This window comes from Somniosus microcephalus, chromosome 4 (genome assembly GCF_052327205.1).
Source record: "Somniosus microcephalus isolate GS21.2 chromosome 4, FLI_Smic_1.0, whole genome shotgun sequence".
Lineage (NCBI taxonomy): Eukaryota > Metazoa > Chordata > Chondrichthyes > Squaliformes > Somniosidae > Somniosus > Somniosus microcephalus.
Genome location: NC_140990.1, coordinates 173,931,675 through 173,959,238, shown reverse-complemented (window position 1 = coordinate 173,959,238; position 27,564 = coordinate 173,931,675). Strand labels below are relative to the sequence as shown.

Genomic DNA, 27,564 nt, shown 5'->3' with positions numbered 1-27,564 from the left:
CTGGTGTCCACTAGGGGGCTCCCCTAACAGCGTTGCCTTCACCTACACTCTCTGCTACTTCTGTGCACCCTTTAGCTTCGAATTTGATTTTACTGTATGTGCTACATAGCAAAATGACAGGCGGGGAATGAAAAGCTGGTCCATCAAGCCTGCCCCACACTCATGATGACTGGAGCATCATGACGAGACACTACTCTATCCCACCCCCGCCCCCTACCCACAGCCATATAAAAAGCCCAGGGCCAAAAAGTGGGAAAAAATGCCCTGGAAATTCCTTTCCAACTCCCTCAGGTGATCAAAACCAGCCCAGGAGATCATATGGACCAAGTAGAGCCACTTACCTTCAATATGCTTCCATCTCTGCCCCGTCAACAACCGGTCCAGCTCCCTCTTGAAGGCATACAGTGAGTCAGCACCCACAACACCAGCTGGCACCAGTTGCTTGATAATGCCTACAATCAGGAGCTCATTAATTCCTATTACTTAATTGTACCTTTGCATGATCCGGTTTACTAACCCAGTTTAAAAGGCCTTTGTGTGTAGACTTGCCTCCTGTCTGATTTTCAGTCAGACAGTCCATTATTTGAGGATGCTCCTTTTTTTTGCACGGTTAGTTTAATTTTAGTTAGGTTTCCCAGGGCCATACTAGGGAGCAGGATTGCAGCAGCATTCACCCCCACCTACCTGCTATCCTTAACCGTGGCCTCTGAGTCAGCAGGTTATGGGTTCAAATCCCGCTCCAGAGACTTGAGCACAAAATCTAGGAGATGCTGACTTTCAGATGAGACGTTAAACTAAATGTCTGCCCTCTCAGTTGCACGTAAAAGATCCCATGGCACTATTTTGAAAAAGAGCTGGGGAATTCTCCCCAGTGTCCTGGCCAATATTTATCCATCACGAGAACAGATTATCTGGTCATTATCACTTTGCTGTTTGTGAGACCTTGCTGTCTGCAAATTGGCTGCTGCGTTTCCTACATTGCTACAACAACAGCAACTTGTATTTATATAGCACCTTTTTAATGTAGTAAAAAGGACCCAAGGTGTTTCACAGGAGCGTTATAAAACAAAATTTGACACTGAGCCACATAAGGAGATATTAGGATAACTGACAAAAGCTTGGTCAAAGAGGTAGGTTTTAAGGAACTTTTTGTAGGAGAGACAGAGAGGTTTAGGGAGGCAATTCCAGAGCTTGGGACCTAGACAGCTGAAGGCACGGCCGCCAATGGTGGATCAATGAAAATCAGGGATGCGCAAGAGGCCAGAATTGGAGGGGCGCAGAGATGTTGGAGGGCTGGAGGAGGTAACGGAGGGAAGGGCGAGGTCATAGAAGGATTTCAAAAGGATGGGAATTTTTAAATCGAGGCGTTGCTGGACTGGGAACCAATGTAGGTCAGTGAGCACAGGGGTAAAGGGTGAATGGGACTTGGTGCGAGTAAGGAGACGGGCAGCAGAGTTTTAGATGAGCTCAAGGTTACGGAGGGTGGTAGGTGGGAGGCCGGCCAGGAGAGCATTGGAAAAGTCGGGTCTAGAGGTAACAAAGGCAGCTAACAGTATAAACAAAAACTAATAAGCACAAGATAAGACCATATTTTAAAGTGTTCTAGTGGAGTGGAGGACCCCTAGTATTTTACCATACTGGGGCGTGCACCAAATTCTTTTTTTTTAAACTACAGCCTACAAAACATAGACTGAATTCACATCTTCAAAAGGAATTTTTTTTCTCCCCATTAACCACCACCCCCCCCCCCCCCCAACCAACCAAAAAATAAAAATCCCCATAAACACGTCTGCAAAAATTAAAAATAACGTGTCTAATTTTGTCAGAGGAAAACTTCATTGGCTGCAAAGTGCTTTGGGTCCTGAGGAAAAGTGCTGTATAAAGTCTTTTTTTTCCTACACATTCCTTGGGCCCGGGGAAAAGTAATTAATGCAACATTTAATCTGACCCAAGATTTTAAAGTAAAAACCACAACTGTGCCGGAAATCTGAAGAGGGAGACTATAAATGTGAATTGAACAGCAAGTCCAAGCCCCACCCCTACGGGCTGGTTAGGTTTGTAAAGCTGAAGAGACGCCTCCTTTAATAACGAGGCCGACAACCTCCCTCCCATTGCAGGCCTCAGTGCGACCTCCTTCCTCAGCGGCTGCCCGCCTCCTCCTTCCCTTCTGACTGCGTGACTCCGGAGCCGCCTCAAATCCTCCACCCAGCCCCCGTTTGAATCCCTTACTTGCCTGGTACAGGCCTCACAGCCTGGGGACTCGCAGCGCAGCGCTCCCGGGCCACAAGGCAATCGACTCCCGCCGCCTGAAGGTCTGCACCTCGTGCCTTGAGCTGGGGATTTATCACTCTTGAGGAGAATTGTTCATTTTTCTCAGATTTACAATCCAAATGAGCAACATTTCGAATTTTAATTGCAGTTGATTTCTTTTAGCCAATAATTTAATTAATTATTGGGTCCAAATGTACCTAAAGCTGGTTGAATTTGGTAAAAACAAATCCGTGTTAGTTTGGATTTTTGCTCAATGTATATAAGTTTAATAATATTTAATAATTTTATTTAATAGTTAAACATTTCAGTTTATAAATCAATGAGATGAGATCCTCAAGATTTTTTAAAGGGACATCGTCACCTCACAACATTGCCAGTTAAAGGCACATTATCTCCACAGAGAAGAGTTTGGCAAACTGCTTATTCTTAATGAAAGTAAATACACTTCTTGTGTGTCTTAAATAAAACCAGAACACTCAGCAGGTCAGACAGCATCTGTGGAGAGAAATGAAATTAATTTTTCTGATTGATGGCCTTTTATCAGAACTGGAAGATGTACTGTGCACAGTTCTGTTCTCCATATTGTTAAAAAGGATATACATGCACTGAAGAAGGTACAAAAAAGATTTACAAGGATGAAACCAGATCTGAGAGGTTATAACCATCAGGAAAGGCTGAACAAGTTGGAGTTCTTAGCTCTGGGAAAGAGAAGGCTGAGGGTGACCTAATAGACTGCTTTAAAATTATGAAGGGGTTCGTTGGGGTAGATGTAGAGAAAATGTATCCACTTGTGGGGATCCCAAAACTAGGGGCCATAAATATAAAATAACAACAGAAAATGTTGGAAATACTCAGCAGGTCAGAACTGGTTCTGACGAAGGGTCCTCGACCTGAAACGTCAACTCTGTTTCTCTCTCCTCGATGCTGCCTGACCTGCTGAGTGTTTCCAGCATTTTCTGTTGTTATTTCAGATTTCCAGCATCTGCAGTATTTTGCTATGGCCATAAATGTAAGATAATCACTAATAAATCCAATAGGAAATTCAGGAGAAACGTCTTTACTCAGAGAGTGGTTAAAATGTGGAACTTGCTACCACAAGGAGTAGTTGTGGCTACTAGCATGGATGCATTTAAAGGGAAGCTAGGTAAACACATGAGGGAGCAAGGAATAGAAGGATATGCTGATAGGAATAGATGAAGATGAAGAGCTGGCTTGTGTGGAGCATAAACCAGGCTAGACCAGTTGGGCCTAATGGTTTGTTTCTGTGCTGTAAATTCTATGTAATGTTAGAGATTAACAGTTTTTAGACAATTGCAGAGCCAGGGCCAGAGGGCAGAAGTGATTGAATGACAAAAGGAATGGAACAAGTATAGAAACAAAAGATGGGTCCAGAGGAGGTGTAAATGGTTACAGCAGAATAGCAGAAAGGGAGGGAAGCATGGAAAACCTAGCAACGCGGAGAGGATTGCTGTGGCCTGGGAATGTGGTGGAAGATTTCCAGTATCCGCATTATTTTGCTTTTGTTCTAATGTTTCTTATATATACTAACCAACATTCCCGCTAAGCTGCTTAGCACAGCTGTCTGGAGGTCCCGCGCACCTATTTAATATAGAAGAATAGAGGTACGTGTTTAAAAATAGGAAATGTATCTAGGTTCCTGACAATCAAAATTCATCAGTCCCTTACAATACCTGATTTCAACACACCCTCATTTATGAACAGTTACTGACATATTTTACTATAGCACATTCATCTCATTACTTTGTACCAAACAGAATAGTTAAAGGGTTTATGACAACCTAAAGCTTGTGGGGCCCCAAAGCAGTCCCTGAATCACTGGGAGTGCTGCACTGTAGGAGTTGGACCTAAAGATCCCACAGCACTATTTTGAAGAAGAGCAGTGGACTCCTGGCCAATATTTATCCCTCAACTGACATCACTAAAGCAGATGATTTGCTCATGATCACATTGCTGTTTGTGGGAGCTTGCTGTGTATAAATTGGCTGCTGCATTCCCTACATTACAACAGTGATCACACTTCAAATGTACTTAATTTGCTGTGAAGTGCTTTAGGACATCCTAAGGTCATAAAAGGCGCTGTATAAATGCCAGTCTTTGTTACTTTTGTAGACTGCATGCAAGTCCAGGCTGGAACATAATGGCTTTACTGCCGTATGATGGTGCCATGATACCGGAACTTCGGAAATTCCACGCAGCATCAGCAACTTTCCACTTTGCCAAGCGGGACATAGTGATCAGACAGGACTGGAAGCAGCTTGGGGTAGCAGCAGTAGTGTGGGATGCAGTAAGTACCCGACTATCGTTTCACGTCTTAATGAGCGTCCGAGGCCTGGTTTGGTATCTTCATTAATGATTTATCTTCAGACTTCGCCTTCCCTCAACGTAAAACTGATATACAAAAAGACTTGTATTTATATAGCGCCTTTCACCACCTAGATTATGTGCTCGAGTTTCTGGAGTTGGACTTGAACCCACATTCTTCCGACTCCGAGGCGAGAGTGCTACCACTGAGCCACAGCTGACACCATTATGCAAAAAAACCGGAGCGTGAACCCATGTTGTAGGAAAGTGCCATGCCACACCCAGGATAGATTTTGGACCTCATGTTTTAAAGAGGCGGAGAGTAGGTGAGGCTAAGCATAACAGTAGAAAAAATTATTTCAATACCATAATAGCAAGAGAGAAGAGGTGAAAACCATAAAACAGGTTTGAAATTCAGGTTCAGCACAAAATAGTAAAGAATCTGAATGAATATATCCTCCCAAGTATTCTCAAGGGAAGAAGTGATCAACCTGCCCTCTCCACACAAAGATGTTCCAAGGAGAATGAATGACTTCATTACAAACAAGATGGAAGTTCTGGAATGGCATTTATCCCAGAGTGCTGAGAGAGACTAGGGTGGAGATTTGTGAGTCATTGACAATCATTATGAGGGAGTCAATGGACACGGGAGAGGCACCATTCGATTGGAGCAGGCGAATGTGGTGGTCGCATGCAAAAAAAGGGGCCAAAACAGACGCAGCCAACTACAGATCCCATAAGTCTTTCTTTCATTCCATGTAAAATAATGGAATCGATTATCAGGAGTAAACTTGAGGATCATCTGTACAACAATAACCTAGTTAACAGCAGTCACGATGGGTTAAAATCATGAGGGGTCTGGACAAAGTAGATAGAGAGAAACCGTTCCCATTGGCGGAAGGATCAAGAACCAGAGGTCACAGATTTAAGGTGATTGGCAAAAGAACCGAAGGCGATAGGAGGAAAAACTTTTTACGCAGCGAGTGGTTATGATCTGGAGTGCACTGCCTGAAAGGGTGGTGGAAGCAGATTCAATCATGGCTTTCAAAAGGGAATTGAATAAGTACCTGAAGGAAAAAATTTGCAGGGCTACGGGGAAAGGGCAGGGGAGTGGGACTAGCTGAAGTGCTCTTGCAGAGAGGCGGCATGGGCTCGACGGGCCAAATGGCCTCCTTCTGTGCTGTAACCATTCTATGGTTCTATGAGCAGTCAACATGGATTCAGAAGAGGAAGATCCTGCCTGATCTACCTCCTCACTTGTTTGAGACAGTGATAACCCAAGTGGAACACAGCGGGAAGCCCTATGATACGGTGTAACCTTGACTTATCGGCCTACTCCCGAGGATCCATATCGGCCTACTCCCGAGGTCCCCACTATCACAGAAGCCAGTCTTCAGCCAATTCGATTCACTCCACGTGATATCAAGAAACGGCTGAGTGCACTGGATACAGCAAAGGCTATGGGCCCCTACAACATCCCAGCTATCGTGCTGAAGACTTGTGCTTCAGAACTAGCCGTGCCTCTAGCCAAGCTGTTCCAGTACAGCTACAACACTGGCATCTATCCGACAATGTGGAAAACTGCCCAGGTATGTCCTTTCCACAAAAAGCAGGACAAATCCAATCTGGCCCCATCAAGTCTACTCTCAATCATCAGCAAAGTGATGGAAGGTGTCATCGACAGTGCTATCGAGTGGCACTTACTCACCAATAACCTGCTCACTGATGCCTAGTTTGGGTTCTGCCAAGACCACTCGGCTCCTGACCTCATTACAGCTTTGGTCCAAACATGAACAAAGGAGCTGAATTCCAGAGGTGAGGTGAGAGTGACTGCCCTTGACATCAAGGCAGCATTTGACCGAGTGTGGCATCAAGGAGCCCTAGTAAAACTGAAGTCAATGGGAATCCGGGGAAAACGCTCCACTGGCTGGAGTCATACCTAGCACAAAGGAAGATGGTTGTGGTGGTTGAAGGTCAATCATCACAGACCCAGGACATCGCTGCAGGAGTTCCTCAGGGCAGTGTCCTAGGCCCAACCATCTTCAGCTACTTTGTCAATGACCTTCCCTCCAACATAAGGTCAGAAATGGGGATGTTCGCTGATGAGTGCATAATGTTCAGCACCATTCGCAACTCCTCAGATAATGAAGCAGTCCATGCCCGCATGCAGCAAGACCTGGACGACTTTCAGGTTTGGGCTGATAAGTGGCAGGTAACATTCGTGCCATATAAGTGCCAGGCAATGACTATCTCCAATAAGCGAGAGTCTAACCACCTCCCCTGACATTCAACGGCATTACCATTGCCGAATCCCCCACCATCAACATCCTGGGAGTCACCACTGACCAGAAACTTAACTGGACCAGACACATAAATACTGTGGCAACAAGAGCAGCTCAGCGGCTAGGTATTCTGCAGCGAGTGTCTCACCTCCAGACTCCTCAAAGCCTTTCCACCATCTACAAGGCACAAGTAAAGAGTGTGATGGAATACTCTCCACTTGCCTGGATGAGTGCAGCTGCAACAACACTCAAGAAGCTCGACACCATCCAGGACAAAGCAGCCCGCTTGATTCACACCCCATCCACCACCTTAAACATTCACTCTCTCCACCACCGGAGTACCGTGGCTGCAGTGTGTACCCTCTACAAGATGCACTGCAGCAACTCGCCAAGGCTTCTTCAGCAGCATCTCCCAAACCCGCGACGTCTTCCACCTAGAAGAACAAGAGCAGAGGGCGCATGGGAACACCACCACCTCCAGGTTCCCCTCCAAGTCACACTCCATCCTGACTTAGAAGTATATCACCGATCCTTCATCATCACTGGGTCAAAATCTTGGAACTCCCTCCCTAACAGCACTGTGGGAGTACCTTCACCACACAGACTGCAGCGGTTCAAGAAGGCGGTGCACCACCACCTTCTCAAGGGCAACTAGGGATGGGCAATAAATGCTGGCCTTGCCAGCGATGCCCAGATCCCATGAACGAATTTAAAAAAAACTTCCAAAAGGTTTTCGATAAAGTTCCACATGAAAGGCTATTAATTAAAATCAAAGCTGTATAATTCAAGGGAAACCCTGGAAATGTATAGGAAGGTCTCTGATGGGTAGGAAAGCAACAAGTTCTCATTAGGGGAGTTATGTCGGAGTGGGCGGGGGCCAGGGGAGGGGAAATACTGAGTGGGGTGCCTCAGGGCTCGGTCCTGGGAACAACACTTTCTAATTTATATAAACGACCTGGATTCAGAAACTCAATGCACAGTGATCAAATCTACACAAGATACCAAACTAGGCGGGATACTGGACTTAGGAGTAGGCAACTCAGAAATTAGAGTTGGACAAAATATGTAAAGTGGGCAGAACAGTAGAAGATGAAATTTAATGCAGAAAAGTGTCAAGTGCTACAGAAAGAAAGGAAAAATAAATGATACACGCACTGCATGTATTTCCCTATCTCTGTAATCTCCTTCAGCCCCCCACCTCCGAGATATCTGCGCTCCTCTAATTCTGCCCTCTTGAGCATCCCTGATTATAATCGCTCAACCATTGGTGGCCGTGCCTTCTGTTGCCTAGGCTCTAAGCTCTGGAATTCCCTGCCTAAACCTCTCCGCCTCACTACCTCTCTGTCCTCCTTTAAGACACTCCTTAAAACCTACATCTTTGACCAAGTTTTTGGTCACCAGCCCTAATTTCTCCTTATGTGGCTCGGTGACAAATTTTTTCTTGTAACACTCCTGTGAAGTGCCTTGGGACGTTTTACTACGTTAAAGGCGCTATATAAATACAAGTTGTTGTTGTTAAACTAGCTAAGGATGAAGTTGAAAGAGATTGAGGAGTCTTACTGGATTTAACACAAAACATGTCTAACTGATGTAGAGCAACAGTCAACAAAGCCAATAGGATGTGGAACTACATCGCCAAAACAGTAGAATATAAGCGGGAAGAGGTAATTTTTTTTAAAGAAAAATTGCAAGTCTGTATGACCCGACTGCTTAAACTGCAGTTGAGGCTAAGCGAAACCTTTCCTTTTGCGTTTCAGGCCATTGTACTTTGCACGTATCTTGAACTGGGAGCAATCCAGCTACAAAACCGCTCCGTGATAGAGTTGGGAGCAGGAACCGGATTGGTCGGAATAGTTGCAGCATTGCTAGGTAGGTGCTGGGTTACCGATCTTCATTACCCCGGCATCATTGAAAGCAATTTGCACTCTCACGTTATTGCAAGAAGGTGTCTGTGAAACCACAGGATGCCGACTCAGTTCTGCCGTTACTGATTTAAATTCAGTCGTTTTGGTGTGGGGAGACATTGAACAAAAGCCTTGGGAGTTTGGTGGTTGTGGGGGTTGGAATATCAAAAGAAGGGTTCGACCCGAAATGTCAACTCAAATTTCTCTCCACGGATGTTGCCTGACCTGCTGAGTTTTTCCAGCATTTTCTGTTATTTCGGATTTCCAACATCTGCAGTATTTTGCTATCGTACTCTCTCAATTGTTGTTGTTGTTGTTGTTATCTCAATTATATCTCTGCCTGGGAGCAAAGCTCTGGCCCCTTTCAATTGACTGCAGAGACTGTGGGAAATGGCCAAGTGGCTGAAATTAAAGGACTACTAAGCAGCTAGTCTGACACCATGGACACTTGCTAGGCGATACCAAGAAAGAAAGACTTACATTTCTGTAGCGTCTTTCGTGATCTCAGGACCTTCCAAAGCGCTTTACAGCCAATGAAGTACTTTTGTGTAGGAAACACGGCAGCCAATTTGCACACAGCAAGCTCCCACAAACAGCAATGTGATAATGACCAGATCATCTGTTTTAGTGAGGTTGGTTGCGGGATAAATATTGGCCCAGGACACCAGGGAGAACTCCCCTGGAGCTCTTCTGAAAGACGGCATCTCCGACAGTGCAGCACTCTCTCAAGTACTGCACTCAAGTGTCAGCTTCCCCAGCACTGTCTCTTTGACCATGGCTTCATCACCTTCCCTAACTACTTTTATTCATTCACGGAATGTGGGCGTCGCTGGCAAGGCTGGCATTTATTTCCCATCCCTAATTGCTCTTGAGAAGGTGGTGGTGAGCTGCCTTCTCAAACTGCTGCGGTCCGTGTGGTGTGTTGTGGCGGTTTGGTACAACGGAGTGGCTTGCTGGGCCATTTAAGGGCAATTAAGAGTCAACCACATTGCTGTGGGTCTGGAGTCACATATAGGCCAGACCAGGTAAGGACGGCAGATTTCCTTCCCTAAAGGACATTAGTGAACCAGATGGGTTTTACAGCAATGCGGTAGTTACATGGTCAGCATTGCTGATACTAGCTTTTTATTCCACGGTGGCATAGTGGTTAGCACTGTTGCTTCACAGCGCCAGGGACCCGGGTTCAAATCCGGCCTTGGGTGATTGCCTGTGTGGAGTTTGCACATTCTCCCCGTGTTTGCGTGGGTTTCCTCCGGGTGCTCCGGTTTCCTCCCACAGTCCAAAGATGTGCGGGTTAGGTTGATTGGCCATGATAAAAAATTGGACCTTAGTGTTAGGGGGGATTAAATACGTGGGGTTACGGGGATAGGGTTTGGGTGGGATGGCTGTCGGTGTAGGGACCGGGTGCTAGGGTTTGGATGATCAGCCATGATCTCGTTGAATGGCGGAGCAGGCTCGAAGGGCCGAATGGCCTACTCCTGCTCCTATCTTCTATGTTTCTATGTTTCTATTTATAGTAGCATGCTGGTTATGTTACTGGATTAGTAATCCAGAGGTCTGGAATAATTATCCGGAGAGAGGAGTTCAAAATCCCACCATGGCAGCTGGGGAATTTAAAGTAAGTTAATTAAATAAATCTGACCTCATATCTCTGGATTATTAGTCCAGGTCTCTGGATTACTAGTCCAATAACATAACTTTTATGCTACCGTTCCCATCTCCTGATAGCTCGGTTTCATGTCCCCCCACCCCCAACCCTCCCGTCACTGAGTCATCTTCAGAGCAGTGTTCCCTGTAAGCTGCACTTTGTTCTGCGCGGCCTGTTTTTTTTAAATTTCTGTGCATGTACGGTATTTACAATGTGAAAGCCGGCGAGTGACCTGCGCGGGGCTTTTCGGATTACTGCGTGGCCACGCACGCGTGCACCTTAGCAGGAACATTCTTTGGACGTTTTGCTACATTAAGGGCGCTATATACCTAGCACAAGTAGATTGGAACAGGCAATTACAGGGTAAAGCAGTGACGGACCAATGGTGGGCATTCAGGGAAGAGATCGTTCAGGTACAAACTAGGCATATTACTTTGAAGGTAAAAGGTAGAGCATCCAAAGCGAACGCGCCCTGGATGACAAAGGAAATAAAAGTTAAAACAAAACAGAAAAAGGAGGCTTATGACAAATGTCAGGAGCAAGATTCAGTTAATAATCAGGAAGATTACAGAAAGTACAGGAGGAAATTGAAAAAGTTAATATGGGAGGCAAAGAGAGGTTACAAGAAAAGATTAGCAGGCAACATCAAATTGAACCCTAAAACTTTTTATAAACATATAAAGTGTAAACAGTTTGCTAGGGAAAAAGTTAGGCCTATTAAGGACCCAAAGGGGAATCATAGAATAGTACAGCACATTCAGCCCATCGAGTCTGTGCCGGCTCTTTCGAAGAGCAATCCAGTTAGTCTCACTCCTCCGCTCTTTCCCCATATCCCTGCAATTTTTTCTCCTTCAAGTATTTATCCAATTCCCTTTTGAAGGCTACTATTGAATCTGTATCCACCACCCTATCAGGCAGTGCATTCCAAATTCTAACCACTCGTTGCGTAAAAAGATTTTTCCTCATGTCGCCTCTGGTTCAATCACCTTAAATCTGTGCCCTCTGGTTACCGACCCTTCAGCCACTGGAAACAGTTTCTCTTTATTTACTCTATCTAAACCCTTCATGATTTTAATCACCTCTATCAAATCTCCTCTTAGCCTTCTCTGCTAGAAGGAGAACAACCCCAGCTTCTCCAGTCCATCCACGTAACTATATTCCCTCATCCTTGGTAGCATTCTAGTAAATCCCTTCTGTACCCTCTCCAAAGCCTTTACATCCTTCCTAAAGTGTGGTGCCCAGAACTGGACACAATACTCCAGCTGGGGCCGAACTAGTGTTTTATATAGATATAAGGCAGAGGACATGGCAAGAGTATTAAATGAGTACTTTGCATCTGTCTTGACAAAGGAAGCAGATGATGTGAAGGTTACACTAAAAGAGGAGAGGAAAGTTATGGACAGGATAATAATAGATTGAAAAGACGTACTAAAAAGATTAGAACATAAGAACATAAGAAATAGGAGCAGGAATAGGCCACTTGGCCCCTCGAGCCTGCTCCGCCATTCAATAAGATCATGGCTGATCTTGGGCTCAAAGCCACTTCCCCGCCCGCTCCCCATAATCCTTCATTCCCTTATCTTGCAAAAATCTGTCTATCTCCACTTTAAATGTATTTAATGACCCAGCCTCCACAGCTCTCTGGGGCAGAGAATTCCACAAATTTATGACCCTCTGAGAGAAGAAGTTCCTCCTCATCTCATTTCTAAAAGGGCGACCCTTTATTCTGAGACTGTGCCCCCGAGTTCTAGATTTCCCCATGAGGGGAAACATCCTCTCTGCATTTACCCTGTCGAGCCCCCTCAGTATCTTATATGTTTCGATAAGATCACCTCTTATTCTTCTAAATTCCAATGAGTATAGGCCCAACCTGCTCAACCTTTCCTCATAAGTCAAACCCCTCATCTCTGGAATGAACATACTGAATCGTCTCTGAACTGCCTCCAATGCAAGTATATCCTTCCTTAAATAAGGAGACCAAAACTGTACGCAGTACTCAAGGTGTGGTCTCACCAATACCTTGTACAGTTGTAGCAGGACTTCCCTGCTTTTATACTCCAACCCCCTTGAAATAAAGGCCAACATTCCATTTGCCTTTTTGATTACTTGCTGTACCTGCATGCTAACTTTTTGTGTTTCATGCACAAGGACCCCCAGGTCCCTCTGAACTATTTTGTAATCTCTCTCCATTTAAATAATAGTTTGCTTTTTTATTTTTCTTGCCAAAGTGGATAACCTCGCAGTTTCCCACATTATACTCCATCTGCCAAATGTTTGCCCACTCACCTAGCCTGTCTATATCCCTTTGCAGATTCTTTGAGTCCTCTGCACAACTTGCTTTCCCACCCATCTTTGTATCATCCGCAAACTTGGCTACATCGGCTCGTTAAGAAAAAAGCATTTCACTGACTGGATTTCACTTGTTGTATTTGGTTATGTGACAAATAAAATTGAAATTGAAATTGAATTACACTTGATCCCTTCATCCAAGTCATTAATGTAGATTGTAAATAGTTGGGGCCCCAGCGCTGATCTTTGTGGCACCCCACTAGTTACCGTTTGCCAACCAGAAAATGACCCATTTATCCCGACTCTGCTTTCTGTTAGTGTTAGCCAATTCTCCATTCATGCTAATATATTAACCCCAACTCCGTGAGCTCTTATCTTATGCAGTAACCTTTTATGTGACACCTTATCAAATGCCTTCTGGAAATCCAAATACAGCACATCCACTGGCTCACCCTTGTCCACCCTGCTTGTTACATCCTCAAAGAACTCCAGCAAATTTGTTAAACATGATTTCCCTTTCCTAAAACCATGCTGGCTCTGTTTGACTGCCGTATGTTTTTCTAAATGCCCTGCTACTACTTCCTTAATGAAGGACTCCAGCATTTTCCCAACGACAGATGTTAGGCTAACTAGTCTATAGTTTCCTGCTTTCTGTCTCCTTTCTTAAATAGGGGTGTTACATTAGCGGTTTTCCAATCCGCTGGGACCTCTCCAGAGTCCAGGGAATTTTGGTATATCGCAACCAATGCATCCACTATCTCTGCAGCCACTTCTTTGAAGGCCCTGGGATGCAGGCCATCCGGTCCAGGGGACTTGTCGTCTTTTAGTCCCATTATTTTACCGAGTACTATTTCCTTAGTGATAGTGATTGTCTTTAGTTCCCCGCTCTCTGTGGCCCCTTGATTATCCATTATTGGGATGTTGTTAGTGTCTTCTACAGTGAAGACAGATGCAAAATATTTGTTCAGAGTCTCTGCCATTTCCCCGTTCCCCATTATTAATTCCCCAGTCTCATCCTCTAAGGGACCAACGTTTACTTTAGCTACCCTCTTCCTTTTTATATACCTGTAGAAGCTCTTACTATCTGTTTTAATGTTTCTTGCCAGCTTCTCTCATAATTCATCATCTCTCTCTTTATTATTTTTTAGTCATCCTTTGCTGGTTTTTTTTAATTTCCCAATCCTCTGGTCTCCCACCAATCTTGGCAACATTGTATGCCTTCGTTTTCAATTTGATACCATCCTTTACTTCCTTAGTTAGCCACAGACGGTGCTCCCTTCTCTTAAAATATTTATTTCTCACTGGAATATATTTTTGTTGAGAGTTATGAAATATCTCCTTAAATGTCCGCCATTGCATTTCAACTTTCTTACCCTTTAATTTGTTTTTCTAGTCCACTTTAGCCAGTTCTGCCCTCATGCCATTATAATTGCCTTTGTTTAAGATCAGGACACTTTGGGATACAACTTTCTCACCCTCCAACTGAATTTGAAATTCAACCATGCTATGATCACTCTTTCCTAGAGGATCCTTTACTATGAGATCATTTTTTAATTCTGTCTCATTACATAGTACCAGATCCAAGATAGCCTGGTTGGTTCCATTACATACTGTTCTAGGAAACCATCCCGGATGCACTCTATGAACTCCTCCTCAAGGCTACCATGGCCAGTTTGATTTGTCCAATCAATATGGAGATTAAAATCACCCATGATTATTACAGGCCTCCATTATTTGTTGATTTATACTCTGTCCAACAGCATTGCTACTGTTCGGGGGCCTGTAAACTACGCCCACCAGAGACTTTTTCCCCTTATTATTTTTTATCTCCACCCAAACCGATTGTACATCTTGATCTTCGGAGCCAATATCACTTCTCACCACTGCACCGATCCCATCTTTTACCAACAAAGTCACCACACCTCCCTTTCTTTTCTTTCTATCGTTCCGAATTATCATATACCCTGGAATATTCAGTTCCCAGCCCTGGTCGCCTTGCAACCACGTCTCTGTACTGGCAATCAGATCATACCCATTTGTATCTATTTGTACCGTCAACTCATTTATCTTGTTACGAATGCTGTGTGCATTCAGATATAGAGCTTTTAACTTTGTCTTTTTACAATTTTTCCTTGTTTTGGCCTTTTTTTCTGTTACACTCTTATTTTTAAACATTCTGTCCCTTCTGTCACACTCCGGTTATTATTTCCCACATCTCTATCCTGCTCTATTGCTTTATCATTTCTCATTGACCTTTTATTTTCCTGCTCACCTGGATCCTCCCCCCCACTGTTTAGTTTAAAGCCCTCTCTACAGCCCTAGTTATTCGATTTGCCAGGACTCTAGCCCCAGCATGGTTCAAGTGAAGCCCGTCCAAACGGAACAGCTCCCTCTTATCCCAGTACTGGTGCCAGTGCCCCACAAATTGTAACCCATTTCTCCCACACCAGTCTTTGAGCCACTCGTTCATTTCTCTGATCTTATTTACCCTCTGCAAATTCGCTCGTGGCTCAGGTAGTAATCCAGAGATTATTACTTTTGTGGTTCTGCTTTTTAATTTAGCCCCTAGCTGCTCATACTCTCTCAGCAGAACCACTTTCTTTGTCCTACCTATGTCATTGGTACCTATGTGGACCATGACAACTGAATCTTCCCCCTCCCACTCCAAGTTTCCCTCCAGCCCAGAGGAGATGTCCTTAACCCTGGCACTGGGCAGGCAACACAGCCTTCGGGACTCACGCTCTCGGCTGCAGAGAACAGTATCTATCCCCCTCACTATACTGTTCCCAATCACTACAGCATTTCTTTTTGCTCCCCTCACTTGAATGGCTCCCTGTACCACGGTGCTGTGGTCAGTTTGCTCATCCTCCCTGCAGTCCCTGGCCTCGTCCACACACGGAGCAAGAATCTCATACCTGTTGGACAAGGCCAAGGGCTGAGGCTTCTCCACCACTACCTCCTGGATCTCAATACCTGCCTCGCTTGTAGTCACACCTTCCTGCCCCTGATCATGGGCCAAATTAGAAGTAATTATTCTAGTAGGTGTGACTGCCTCCTGGAACATAGTGTCTGAAGAACTTAGCATTACTGAAAGTTGGTAAGTCACCTGGTCCAGATGGAATGCATCCTAGGTTGCTGAAAGAAGCAAAGGTAGAAATAGCAGAGGCATTGATCACAATCTTTCAATCCTCATTGGATACAGGAGTAGTGTCAGAGGACTGGAGGGTTGCTAATATTATACCACTATTCAAGAAAGGGGAGAGGGATAAACCAGGAAACTACAGGTCAGTCAGCCGAACATCGGTGGTGGGGAAGTTATTGCAAACCATTATCAGGGACAAAATAAACTTTTATTTGGAAAGGCATAGGTTAATCTAGGAGAGCCATCATGGATTTGTTAAAGGTAAATTGTGTCTGACTAATTTGATTTAATTCTTTGATGAGGTAACAGAGAAGGTTGATCAAGGTAGTGCAGTAGACGTATATATGGACTTTCGGAAGGCATTCGACAAAGTGCCACACAGGAGGCTTATTAAGATGGAAGCCCATGGAATTAAGGGGAAAGTGGCGGTATGGATACAAAATTGGCTCAGTGACAGGAAGCAGAGGGTGGTGGTGGATGGATGTTTTCCAGACTGGGAGGTGGTTTGCAGTGGTGTTCCCCAAGGGTCAGTTTTGGGTCCATTACTCTGCAATTTTTATAAACGACCTAGACATGGGTGTAGGGAGCAGCATTAAAGTTTGCAGATGTTACAAAACTTGGCAAAGTAGTAGATCATGATGAGGATAGTTATAGGCTTCAGGATGACATAGACAGGATGGTGAAATGGGCAGCAGCGTGGCAGATGGAGTTCAATGGGGAGAAGTGTGAAGTGATGCACTTTGGGAGGGCTAATATGGAAAGACAGTGTAATATAAAAGGCACGATTTTGAAAAGTGTAGATGAGCAGAGAGACCTTGGTGTCCATATACACAAATCCTTAAAGGTGGTAGAGCATCTTGATAAGGTGGTTAAAATAATATGTGGGTTACTTGGGTTTATAAATAGAGGAATAGAATATAAAAGCAAAGAGATCATGCTAGGACTTTATAAACCACTGGTTAGGTCTCAGCTGGAGTATTGTGGACAATTCTGGGCACCACACTTCAGGAAAGGTGTAAAGGCCTGAGAAAGGTGCAGATGATGTTACCAGGATATTACCAGGGATGAAGGACTTCAGTTATGAGGAGTGGTTGGAAAAGTTAGGACTGTTCTCCTTGGAACAAAGGTTAAGAGGTGACCTAATAGAGGTTTTCAAGATGATAAGAGGTTTTGACAGAATAAATAGGGAAGAAATATTCCCTCTGGCGAGTGGGTCAATAACTAGAGGTCATAGATTCAAAATCATTGGTAACAGATCTAGAGGGGAGATTAGAATTTTTTTCACTCGGAGAGTTGTCGGGATCTGGAACGCTCTACCTGAAAATGTGGTGGAAGCTGATTCCATCAATAATTTTAAAAGGGAGTTGGACAGGTTCTTGAGGATGTGGAACTTACAGGGTTACGGACAGAAAGTGGGGACGTGGGACTGAGCACGCCTGCTCTTTCAAAGAGCCAGCACAGGCACGACGGGGCAAATGGCCTCCTTCTGTGCTGTAAGCTTCTATGATTCTATGATATAAATGCAAGCTGTTTTGTTGGTGATGTTTACTTGTGGGGAAAAAAGTGTTCAATCCCTCACCCATTACTGGAAAAAAAAATACTTTACCACAATTTTGTTTCCTTGTTGACCTTAAAACAGGTGCCGATGTAACAGTCACTGACAGGGAAGTAGCGTTACAGTTCCTGGAGTCCAATCTCCGAGAAAACATTCCGCCCAACCTGAAGACCAGGGCACAGGTCAGGGAGCTGAACTGGGGGGTGAACCTATGCCGGTTTGACCCGGGCAGCTATGACGTGGTCCTGGGGGCGGACGTGGTTTACCTGGAGGAGACCTTCCCGGCCCTACTGGAGACATTGGAACATCTCAGCTCCGAGCGGACTACAATCCTACTGTCCTGCCGCATCCGGTACGAGCGGGACCAGAACTTCCTGAAGATGCTCGGGAGTCGCTTCACGGTGGAAAGAGTCCATTACGACACCGAGAAAGATGTTCACGTTTACAAAGCACAAAAAAGAATGGTAAAGGAAGATCTCTAAGGAAGGGAAAGACATTCTAACAAGAACGTAACTACTGTCTAGGGTTAGGGTTAGGGTCTACCCGCCTTGGTTCCGTATCCCTTAATGCCGCTGCCTAACAAAAATCTATCCCTCTCAGTTTTGACATTTTCAATTGATCCTCAGCCTCAACAACTTTGTGGGGGGAGAGAGTTCCAGATTTCCACTACCCATTGTGTGAAGAAGTGCAACCTGACATCGCCCTTGAATGGTCTAGCTCTCATTTTAAGGTCATGCCCCCTTGATCTGACTCCCCCAGGAAATAATTTATCTCTACCCTATCAAATCTTTTAATCATCTTAAATATCTCAATTAGATCAACAAGGGAATACAAGCCTAGTCTATGCAACTTGTCCTCATAATTTTACCCTCTTTGTTCTGGTGAATCTGCACTGCACCCCCTCCAAGGCCAGTATATCCTCCTGAGGCGCAGTGTCCAGAATTAAACGCAGTGCTCCAGATGCATCCTGACCAGAGCTCTGTACCTCTGTAAAATAACTTCCACCCTTCTGTATTCCGGCCCCTTTCAGATAAAGGTCAATATTCCATTAGCCTTTTAAATTATTTTTTGTACCTGTCCATTAGCTTTTAGTGATTTCTGTACACAGACCCCTAAATCTCTCTGCTCCTCCACAGTTCCGAGCTTCTCGCCATCTAGAAAATACTCTGGTCTACCTTTCTTAGGTCCAAAATGGATGACATCACACTTTTGAGATCAATTCTCAGCATTTGTATTTGTGTCCAAGGAGCTCCACATGAGCAAGTCTAATAAAGTCGTTTTGTTTAAGATGATGTTTTACCTGTGTGGATCGATTTTTTTTTTTTTTTTAACTACATGGTTTTTACATCTGCATGAGGCATCAGCCGTGGCTCAGAAGTAACACTCACGCCAGCCTCTGAGTCAAAAGGTTGCAGATTCAAGTCCCACTCCAGAGACTTGAGCACAAAATCCTGGCTGACAGTCCCAGTGCAGTACTGAGGGAGTGCCGCACTGTCGGCAGTGCCGTCTTTCGGATGAGACGTTAAACCAAGGCCTGTCTGACCTCACAGGTGGGCATAAAAGATCCCAGTGCACTATTTCAAAGAAGAGCTGGGGAGTTCTCCCCGGTGTCCTGGCCAATATTTGTCCCTCAACCAACATAACAAAAACAGATTATCTGGTCATTTATCACATTGCTGTTTGTGGGACCTTGCTGTGCACAAATTGGCTGCCGCATTGCCTACATTACAACAGTGACTACACTTCAAAAGTACTTCATTGGCTGTAAAATGCTTTGGGACGTCCTGAGTTTGTGAAAGGCGCTATATAAGAACGTAATAAGAACATAAGAATTAGGAGCAGGAGTAGGCCCTGCGGCCCTTCGAGCCTGCTCCACCATTCAATAAGATCATGGCTGATCTTCGACCTCAACTCCATGGCAAATCTGTAATTTCTGTGTTTTGTTTTGAGAATTTTTTTTGGCATCTTTACAACTACCACTAAGTACCCCTGGTTGGCAAGTGGAGAAAAATGCCCATTCACAATGACGCATGCTGCAAAGTGCATGTGTTGGGAAGAGATGGGATTGGGTTCAGTTATGATATCTCCATGACTGAATGTTCAAATCCCTCCAGGAACTCGCCCCTCCCTATCTCTGTAACTTATTCCAATCTCTACAACCCTCCGAGATCTCAGCGCTCATCCAATTCTGACCTCTTGCGCATCGCTGATTTCCTTTGCTGCACCATTGGCGGCCGTGCCTTCAGCTGCCTAGGCCCTAAGCTCTGGAATTCCCTCCCTAAAACTCTCCACCTCTCCTCCTTTAAGACTCCTTAAAATCTACCTCCTTGACCAAACCCCCTCTTAATAATTCATGTGACTCGGTGTCAAATCTTTGTCTGATAATGCTCCTGTGAAGCAATTTGGGACCTTTTACTATGTTAAAAGCACTGTATAAGTCCAAGTTGTTGTTGTAGCATGCTGGGCTGATACATGAAGGATACCCACTTGTGTGAGATAGCAGAGGATGGTTGGCGCAGGTGGAACTAGCCCAGCAAGACTCGGCACCTTCAAGTGAGAGGAGGGCAGAAAAATGGAACAAAACAATAAATATTGAAGAACAAATTTCTATTTAAATATCATCGTGGGGCAGGGGGAAGTTAATAATAAAGGAATTGGTGCATTGCAAATTATGCCTTGCTGCCTCGTTCATTTTCATTTGTGAGATGTCTGAGCAATTTGTGCAGAGTGCTGTGGCCGACAGTTTAAATAACGGAACGCATGAAGGGTGATGGTCACAAAGAGCCGCCACCATCCACGCTCCACAACCAGCATAAACACCCCGAAATCCCAGAGCAATAAAGGCAGACACGAAATATTCCCCCATGTATTTCTTTTCTAAGCACTGCACTGCACTTATAATTGCGACTTGTATTAAGCAAGAAACCTGACCATTTAACTGTTAATTATCCAGCTGCAATTTAACTTGCACGCCATTAGATTTTTATGGCACGTGTGTGCTTTGATATAATTGATTGATTCATAAGAACAATTAGCTAGAAAACACTAATACCGTAACACTTTGTTTTTTTAATCTTTTGAATATTTTGTGTTGCTATATACTTGTAGCACCCCTTCTATTTAAATAAATAGATGATACAACAACACACATTAGCCTATTCATATGAACAATTCAAATGTCAAATTCGCAGTATAAACAATAAAAGGGAAGTGCTGTAACCATTTAAAATTCAAATTAAGAGTCTATTTACTGTGCCTCGCCCTGTCATGTGCTATATTCGTCTCTTTCCCCTCCCATCCTTGTTCACACATTACTTTTGTCTCTCTCTGCTCTTCTGTCTCTCTGAGTTTCTCAACCTTCTTGAAGTAAAGAAAGCTAAGTACATGAAAATAGGTATCTGTCAAACCTTAAAAAGGTTCTAAAGTATATGCTCTCACTCATTTCACAGCCATATGGAAAAACAAATGTCTAATTACTGTTATAGTCTAAGGAAAGATATGCTTTGAGTTGTGTCCAATTTCCAGAATCATACTGGTGTATTCTGGGAGATTGCTCCACGGTGCAAACACTCAGACTGTGGTATGCTGGGAATTTAGGTGTCAGCCGTAGCTCAGTGGGTAGCTCTCTCGCCTCTGAGTCAGAAGGTCGTGGGATCAAGTCCCACGCAAGGGACCTGAGCACAAAAGTCTAGGCTGTCGCACCAGTGCAGTACTGAGGGAGTGCTGCACTGGCGGAGGTGTCGTCTGTTGGATGTGACGTTAAACCGAGGCTCTCTCAGGTAACTGAAAGATCCCGTGGCACTATTTCAAAGGAGTTCTCCCCAGTATTCTGGCCTCAACCCTCAACCAACATCACTAAGACAGATTATCTGGTCATTATCACATTGCTGTTTGTGGGAGCTTGCTGTGCGCAAATTGGCTGCCGTGTTTCATACATTACAATAGTTGACTACCTTTCAAAAAAAGTACTTAATTGACTGTAAAGTGCTTTGGTATGTCCTGAGGTTGTGAAGGGTGCTATAGAAATGCAAATCTTTCTTTGGGAGAAAAGTAAGAAGGCAAAGAACTCCACAACGTCAAGGTGCTGAAAACTCAAGTTGATCTGCAGCGTACTTAAGCCTTTCACATTTATGAAAGCCTATCATAGATGAAGTAATAGAGACAGAGCTGGGAGTCTACTGGCCTGCCAGAACCAATCAGTCAAACCATTTACTACAATAAGAATAATTGTGAGGCAATGTGTCGCAGTTGAACGCACAGTCCCTGTAAATAAGAAGTGATGGATTTGCATACACCGAGGGATTCCGCAGCAGCACTTCATCCATGAATGTTGGCACTTCATCTGGTTATCCTAAACAAAGCATTTAATCTTCTGTTTCAAAGCAGTAACATGTTAATGCTACATTAACATGTACAAGATATACACACTTATCCAAAAAGCCTGAATTTGTGGTCGTCAAGGTGACAATGTTCCTACTTGGGAATGGGAAGTTTTCCTATTTGGTCTCCGAGTATTAGCAGGTGCCAGCAGTGGCTCAGTGAGTAGCATGCCCGTCTCTGATTCAGAAAGTTGTGGATTCAAGTCCCAATCCAAAGACTTGAGCACAAAATCTAGGCTGACACTCCAGTGCAGTACTCACGGACTGCTGCACTGTCAGACGTCCCTTCATTTGGGTGAGACGTTAAACTGTGGCCCATCACTAAAACAGATGATCTAGTCATTTTCACATTGCTGTTTGTGGGGCCTTGCTGTGTGCAAATTGACCGCTGGGTTTCCTACATTATAACAGTGACATACTTCAAAAGTACTTCATTTTTTGTAAAGTACTTCAGGATGTCCTGATGTTGTGAAAGGCGTTGTATAATTGCAAGCCATATTGGCCCTGAATTTGTGGTCTCAGTGTACGCCATCATACCACCTTTGAAACTTACTGCAACTTCGGCGCATACGGAAATCCCGAAGTTGCGGTCTGTCAATGACAGCTCCGAAACTGGCTGCGCTGTAGCATTGCTGGTTAAAGAGGGGATTAACACAATTGTAAGGAAGGATATTAACTCTGGTGATGTGGAATCTGTATGGGTAGAACTGAGAAATACCAAGGGGCAGAAAACGTTAGTGGGAGTAGTATATAGACCTCCAAACAGTAATGCGGAGGTCAGGGATGGCATTAAAAGGGAAATTAGAGAAGCGTGCAACAAGGGCACAGCAGTTATCATGGGTGACTTTAATCTACATATAGATTGGGCTAACCAAATTAGTAACAATACTGTGGAGGATGAATTCCTGGAGTGTATACGGGATGGTTTCCTGGACCAATATGTCGAGGAACCAATTAGAGATCAGGCCATCTTAGACTGGGTATTATGTAATGAGAAAGGATTAATTAGCAATCTTGTTGTGTGAGGCCCCTTGGGTCAGAGCAATCATAATATGATCGAATTCTTCATTAAGATGGAGAGTGAAGTAGTTGACTCAGAGACTAGGGTCCTGAATTTAAATAAAGGAAACTACGATGGTATGAGGCGCGAGTTGGGTAGGATTGATTGGGGAATGTCACTCAAAGGGTTTACGGTGGATAGGCAATGGCAAACATTCAAAGATCGCATGGATGAACTACAGAATTTGTTCATCCCAGTTTGGCATAAAAATAAAACATAAAAGGTGACGCAACCGTGGCTAACAAGGGAAATTAGAGATAGCATAAGATCCAAGGAGAGGACATATAAATTGGCCAGAAAAAGCAGTAAACCTGAGCATTGGGAGCAGTTTAGGATTCAACAAAGGAGGACAAAGGGATTAATTAAGGGGAAAATAGAGTATGAGAGTAAGCTTGCAGGGAACATAAAAACTGACTGTAAAAGCTTTTATGGATATGTGAAGAGAAAAAGATTGGTGAAGTCAAGGTCCCTTGCAGTCAGAATCAGGGGAATTTATAATGGGGAACAAAGAAATGGCAGACCAATTAAATACATACTTTGGTTCTGTCTTCACAAAGGAGGACACAAATAACCTCCCAGAGATGTCGGGGAACATAGGGTCTAATGAAAGGGAGGAACTGATAGAAATCAGTATTTGTAGGGAAATGGTGTTAGAGAAATTGACGGGATTGAAGGCCGATAAATCCCCAGGGACTGATAATCTACATCCTAGGGAACTTAAGGAAGTGGCCCTAGAAATAGTAGATGCATTGCTGGTCATCTTCCAAAGTTCGATAGACTCTGGAACAGTACCCATGGATTGGTGGGTAGCTAATGTTACCCCACTGTTCAAAAAAGGTGGTAGAGAGAAAACGGGGAATTACAGACCGATAAGCCTGACATCGGTAGTGGGGAAAATGCTAGAGTCCATTATAAAAGATGTAATAGCAGAGCACTTGGAAAACAGTGACCGGATCGGACAAAGTCAACATGGATTTACAAAAGGTAAATCATGCTTGACTAATCTACTGGAATTTTGAGGATGTAACTGGTAAAATAGATAAGGGAGAACCAGTGGATGTGGTGTATTTGGACTTTCAAAAGGCTTTCGATAAGGTCCCGCATAAGAGATTAGCGTGTAAAGTTAAGGCACATGGGATTGGGGGCAAGGTATTGTCTTGGATAGAGAACTGGTTGGCAGACAGAAAGCAAAGAGTTGGAATAAACGGCTCTTTTTCCGAGTGGCAGGCAGTGACTAGTGGGGTACCGCAGGGATCGGTCCTTGGACCCCAGCTATTCACAATATATATTAATGATCTGAACGAGGGAACTAGATGTAATATCTCCAAGTTTGCAGATAACACAAAGCTGGGTGGGCATGTGTGCTGTGAGGAGGATGCCGAGAAACTCCAGTATGATTTGGACAGGTTGGGTGATTGGGCAGAAGCATGGCAGATGCAATATAACGTGGATAAATGCGAGGTTATCCACTTTGGTGTCAAAAACAAGAAGGCAGATTATTATCTGAATGGCAATAGATTGGGAGAAGGGGAAGTGCAACGAGACCTGGGTGTCCTTGTGCACCAGTCGCTGAAGGTAAGCATGCAGGTGCAGCAAGCGGTTAAGAAGGCAAATGGTATGTTGGCCTTCGTAGCAAGAGGGTTTGAGTACAGGAACAAGGATGTCTTGCTGCAGTTGTACAGGGCCTTGGTGAGACCACATCTTGAGTATTGTGTACCGTTTTGGTCGCCTTATCTGAGGAAGGATGTTCTTGCCATGGAAGGAGTGCAGCGAAGATTCACCAGGCTGATACCTGGGATGGCAGGAATGACATATGAGGAGAGATTGAGTCGATTAGGTTTATACTCGCTGGAGTTTAGAAGAATGAGAGGGGATCTCATTGAAACTTATAAGATGCAGGAAGGATGTTCCCGATGGTCGGGGAGTCCAGAACCAGGGGTCACAGTCTAAGGATGAGGGGTAAGCCATTTAAGACAGAGATGAAGAGGAATTTCTTCACCCAGAGAGTGGTGAACCTGTGGAATTCTCTACCACAGAAGGCAGTAGAGGCCAATTCATTAAATATATTCAAGAAGGAGTTGGATATATTTCTTAAGGCTAAAGGGATCAAGGGATATGGGGAGAAAGCAGGGACAGGGTACTGAATTTGGATGATCAGCCATGATCGCATTGAATGGCGGAGCAGGCTTGAGGGGCCGAATGGCCTACTCCTGCTCCTATCTTCTATATTTCTATGTGCCCTCCTCCCACAGAGCTGGTTATCAGTGTAATCAGCCAAATCAGGGAAACTGACGAAAACTTCGGCTCTTCCGCAGTAATTACACTGTTAAATTCCCCACTAAAAGTTAGACCCAAAGGGATTAAGTGTAACTGGGGTTTTAACAGCGTATTGACTGCTAAACAAATGTTAAGGACCTGGAAAACTCATTTTAATTTTGTGTGAAATTTGTCCATTTTAATAAAAATTAAAATTTTTAAGAAACTTTTCAAAAAAAATGTTTTAATTTATTTTTAAGTTTGTGCGTTTTTATTTTAGGTTTGCCTTTTCCCCGTGTGAGAAACCCAATCTTTCCTTTGCTCTCTCTAACTATTTAAAAAAGTTAGAATTTTAAGGGCTTACCCACTTCTCTGTCTGTGAGAATTCTGCCTTTTGATTGGCTGCTTAGACAGCCTGTTGACGTCACAGCACTTTGCACAAGGGGAACCCCGTTAAGTTCCGTGGAATTGAACTCAAGGTCGGAAGACACAAAGTTCTCGACACAGGGATTGTGAGATCCCCGTGCGGAGCGTACTTCAGGGCCAGCATCGAACGCCTTTGCTTCGCTGCTGACTTCAGATATCAGGGCCATTATATTTTGCTACAGTGCAGTTGTTGTCACCATTAGCAAGTACACCAGCACCATCTGTTGATAGTGAAATGACACTGCACAATCAAAATACCTGCTTTTCTTTTTCTGTCACCTCCGACTTCAGAAGGCAATGAATGCTCCTTTGACGGATTACAAATCCACAGCTACTGGCCAAATAGCCATTATCCCTGTGTGAGTATTGACAATAAATATTCGCCCGTGTGACTTGTTAGCATCACTGAAGCCCGTGGGATTAAAGGGGCAGTGACAGCATGGCTACAAAGTTGGCTAAGGGACAGAAAGCAGAGAGCAGTGGTGAACGGTTGTTTTTCAGACTGGAGGGATGTATAGAGTGGTGTTCCCCAGGGGTCAGTGTTGGGACCACTGTTCTTTTTGATATATATTAATGGCCTGGACTTGGGCGTAATTTAAACATTTGCAGATAACACAAAACTCGGAAATGTAGTAAACAGTGAGGAGGCTAGTAACAGACTTCAGGAGGACATAGACAGACTGGTGAAATGGGCAGACACAGGGCAGATGAAATTTAACACAGAGAAGTGTGTAAATGATACATTTTGGTAGGAAGAATGAGGAGAGGCAATATGAACTAAATGATACAATTTTAAAAGGGTGGAGGAAGAGAGAGACCTGGGGGTGTATTTACACAAATCTTTGAAGGTGGCAGGACAAGTTGAGAAGGCTGTTAAAAAAGCACGTGGAATCCTTGGCTTTATTAATAGAGGAATAGAGTACAAAAGCAAGGAAAGTATGCTAAACTTTTATACAACACTGGTTAGGCCTCAGCTGGAGAATTGTGTTCAATTCTGGGCACCGCACTTTAGGAAGGATGTCAAGTCCTCAGAGAGGGTGCAGAGGAGATTTACTGGAATGGTTCCAGGGATGAGGGACTTCAATTATGTGAACAGACTGGAGAAGCTGGGGTTGTTCTCGTTAGAGCAGGGAAAGTTAAGAGGAGATTTGACAGGTGTTCAAAATCTTGAATGGTTTTGACAGAGTAAATAAGGAGAAACTGTTTCCAGTGGCAGAAGGGTCGGTAACTAGAGGACACAGATTTAAGGTGTTTGCCAAAAGAACCAGAGGCGACATGAGGAAACATTTCTTTACACAGCGAGTTGTGATGATCTGGAATGCACGGGCTGAAAGGGGGGTGGAAGCAGATTCAATAGTAATACTGAAAAGAGACTTTGATAAATACTTGAATGTAAAAAAAATTACAGGGCTATGGGGAAAGAGCAGGGGAGTGGGACGAATTGAATAGCTCTTTCAAAGAGCCGGCACAGGCATGGTGGGCAAAATGGCCTCCTTCTGTGGTGTATGATTCTACGTGTCGGAGAAGAGGGTGTGGGGTGAAGGAGGGAAGAAGAGGCCTCACAGCCAATCCTGAGCCTGTCCCCACCCAGCTCTCACACAGGCAACCTTTATCAGTTCGATGAACCCCATCACAATTGGCCCCAGGGGGACTGAGGCCAATTGTGATGCCCAGCTGCGAATAGGTGGTGCGGAGAGTAATCAACACTTAGAACAGACTTCCGAGCAGAAAGGCAGGCAAAAGCCCCTAGAATCGTTTTTTTTTAAAGAAAACACACAACTAGATGCAGGAATGGGCAGAGTTTATGGTTGTTCTGGATGGACGTATTAAAATGGGCCGGGTGGTCTTCCTCATCCCTAAGTATCATGATCAAAGCACAGAGCAGAAATTGAGCCTAAGATTTTCCTGGTTGGGGATTCTAGGACTAGGGGGCATAGTCTAAAAATTAGAGTCAGACCTTTCAGGGATGAAATTAGGAAACACTTCTACACACAAAGGGTGGTAGAAGTTTGGAACTCTCTTCCGCAAAC

At 44.2% G+C, this 27,564-nt stretch overlaps 1 protein-coding gene across 2 annotated transcripts; it reads left to right on the top strand.

Moving 5' to 3' along the window:
- Positions 1 to 2,042: 2,042 nt before the first annotated feature.
- Positions 2,043 to 18,705, top strand: mettl21a (methyltransferase 21A, HSPA lysine). 2 transcript variants are annotated; one of them, XM_085985471.1, is made up of 4 exons: positions 2,043 to 2,312; positions 4,402 to 4,576; positions 8,633 to 8,744; positions 17,498 to 18,705. In XM_085985471.1, exons 2-4 carry the CDS (start codon positions 4,430 to 4,432, stop codon positions 17,893 to 17,895), a joined length of 657 nt encoding a protein of 218 aa, XP_085841597.1. In that variant the 5' UTR covers positions 2,043 to 2,312; positions 4,402 to 4,429; the 3' UTR covers positions 17,896 to 18,705. The 2 variants fall into 2 exon arrangements, with proteins under 2 accessions (XP_085841597.1, XP_085841598.1); XM_085985472.1 differs by lacking the exons at positions 2,043 to 2,312; positions 4,402 to 4,576 and adding an exon at positions 8,400 to 8,539.
- The last annotated feature ends 8,859 nt before the right edge of the window (positions 18,706 to 27,564 follow it).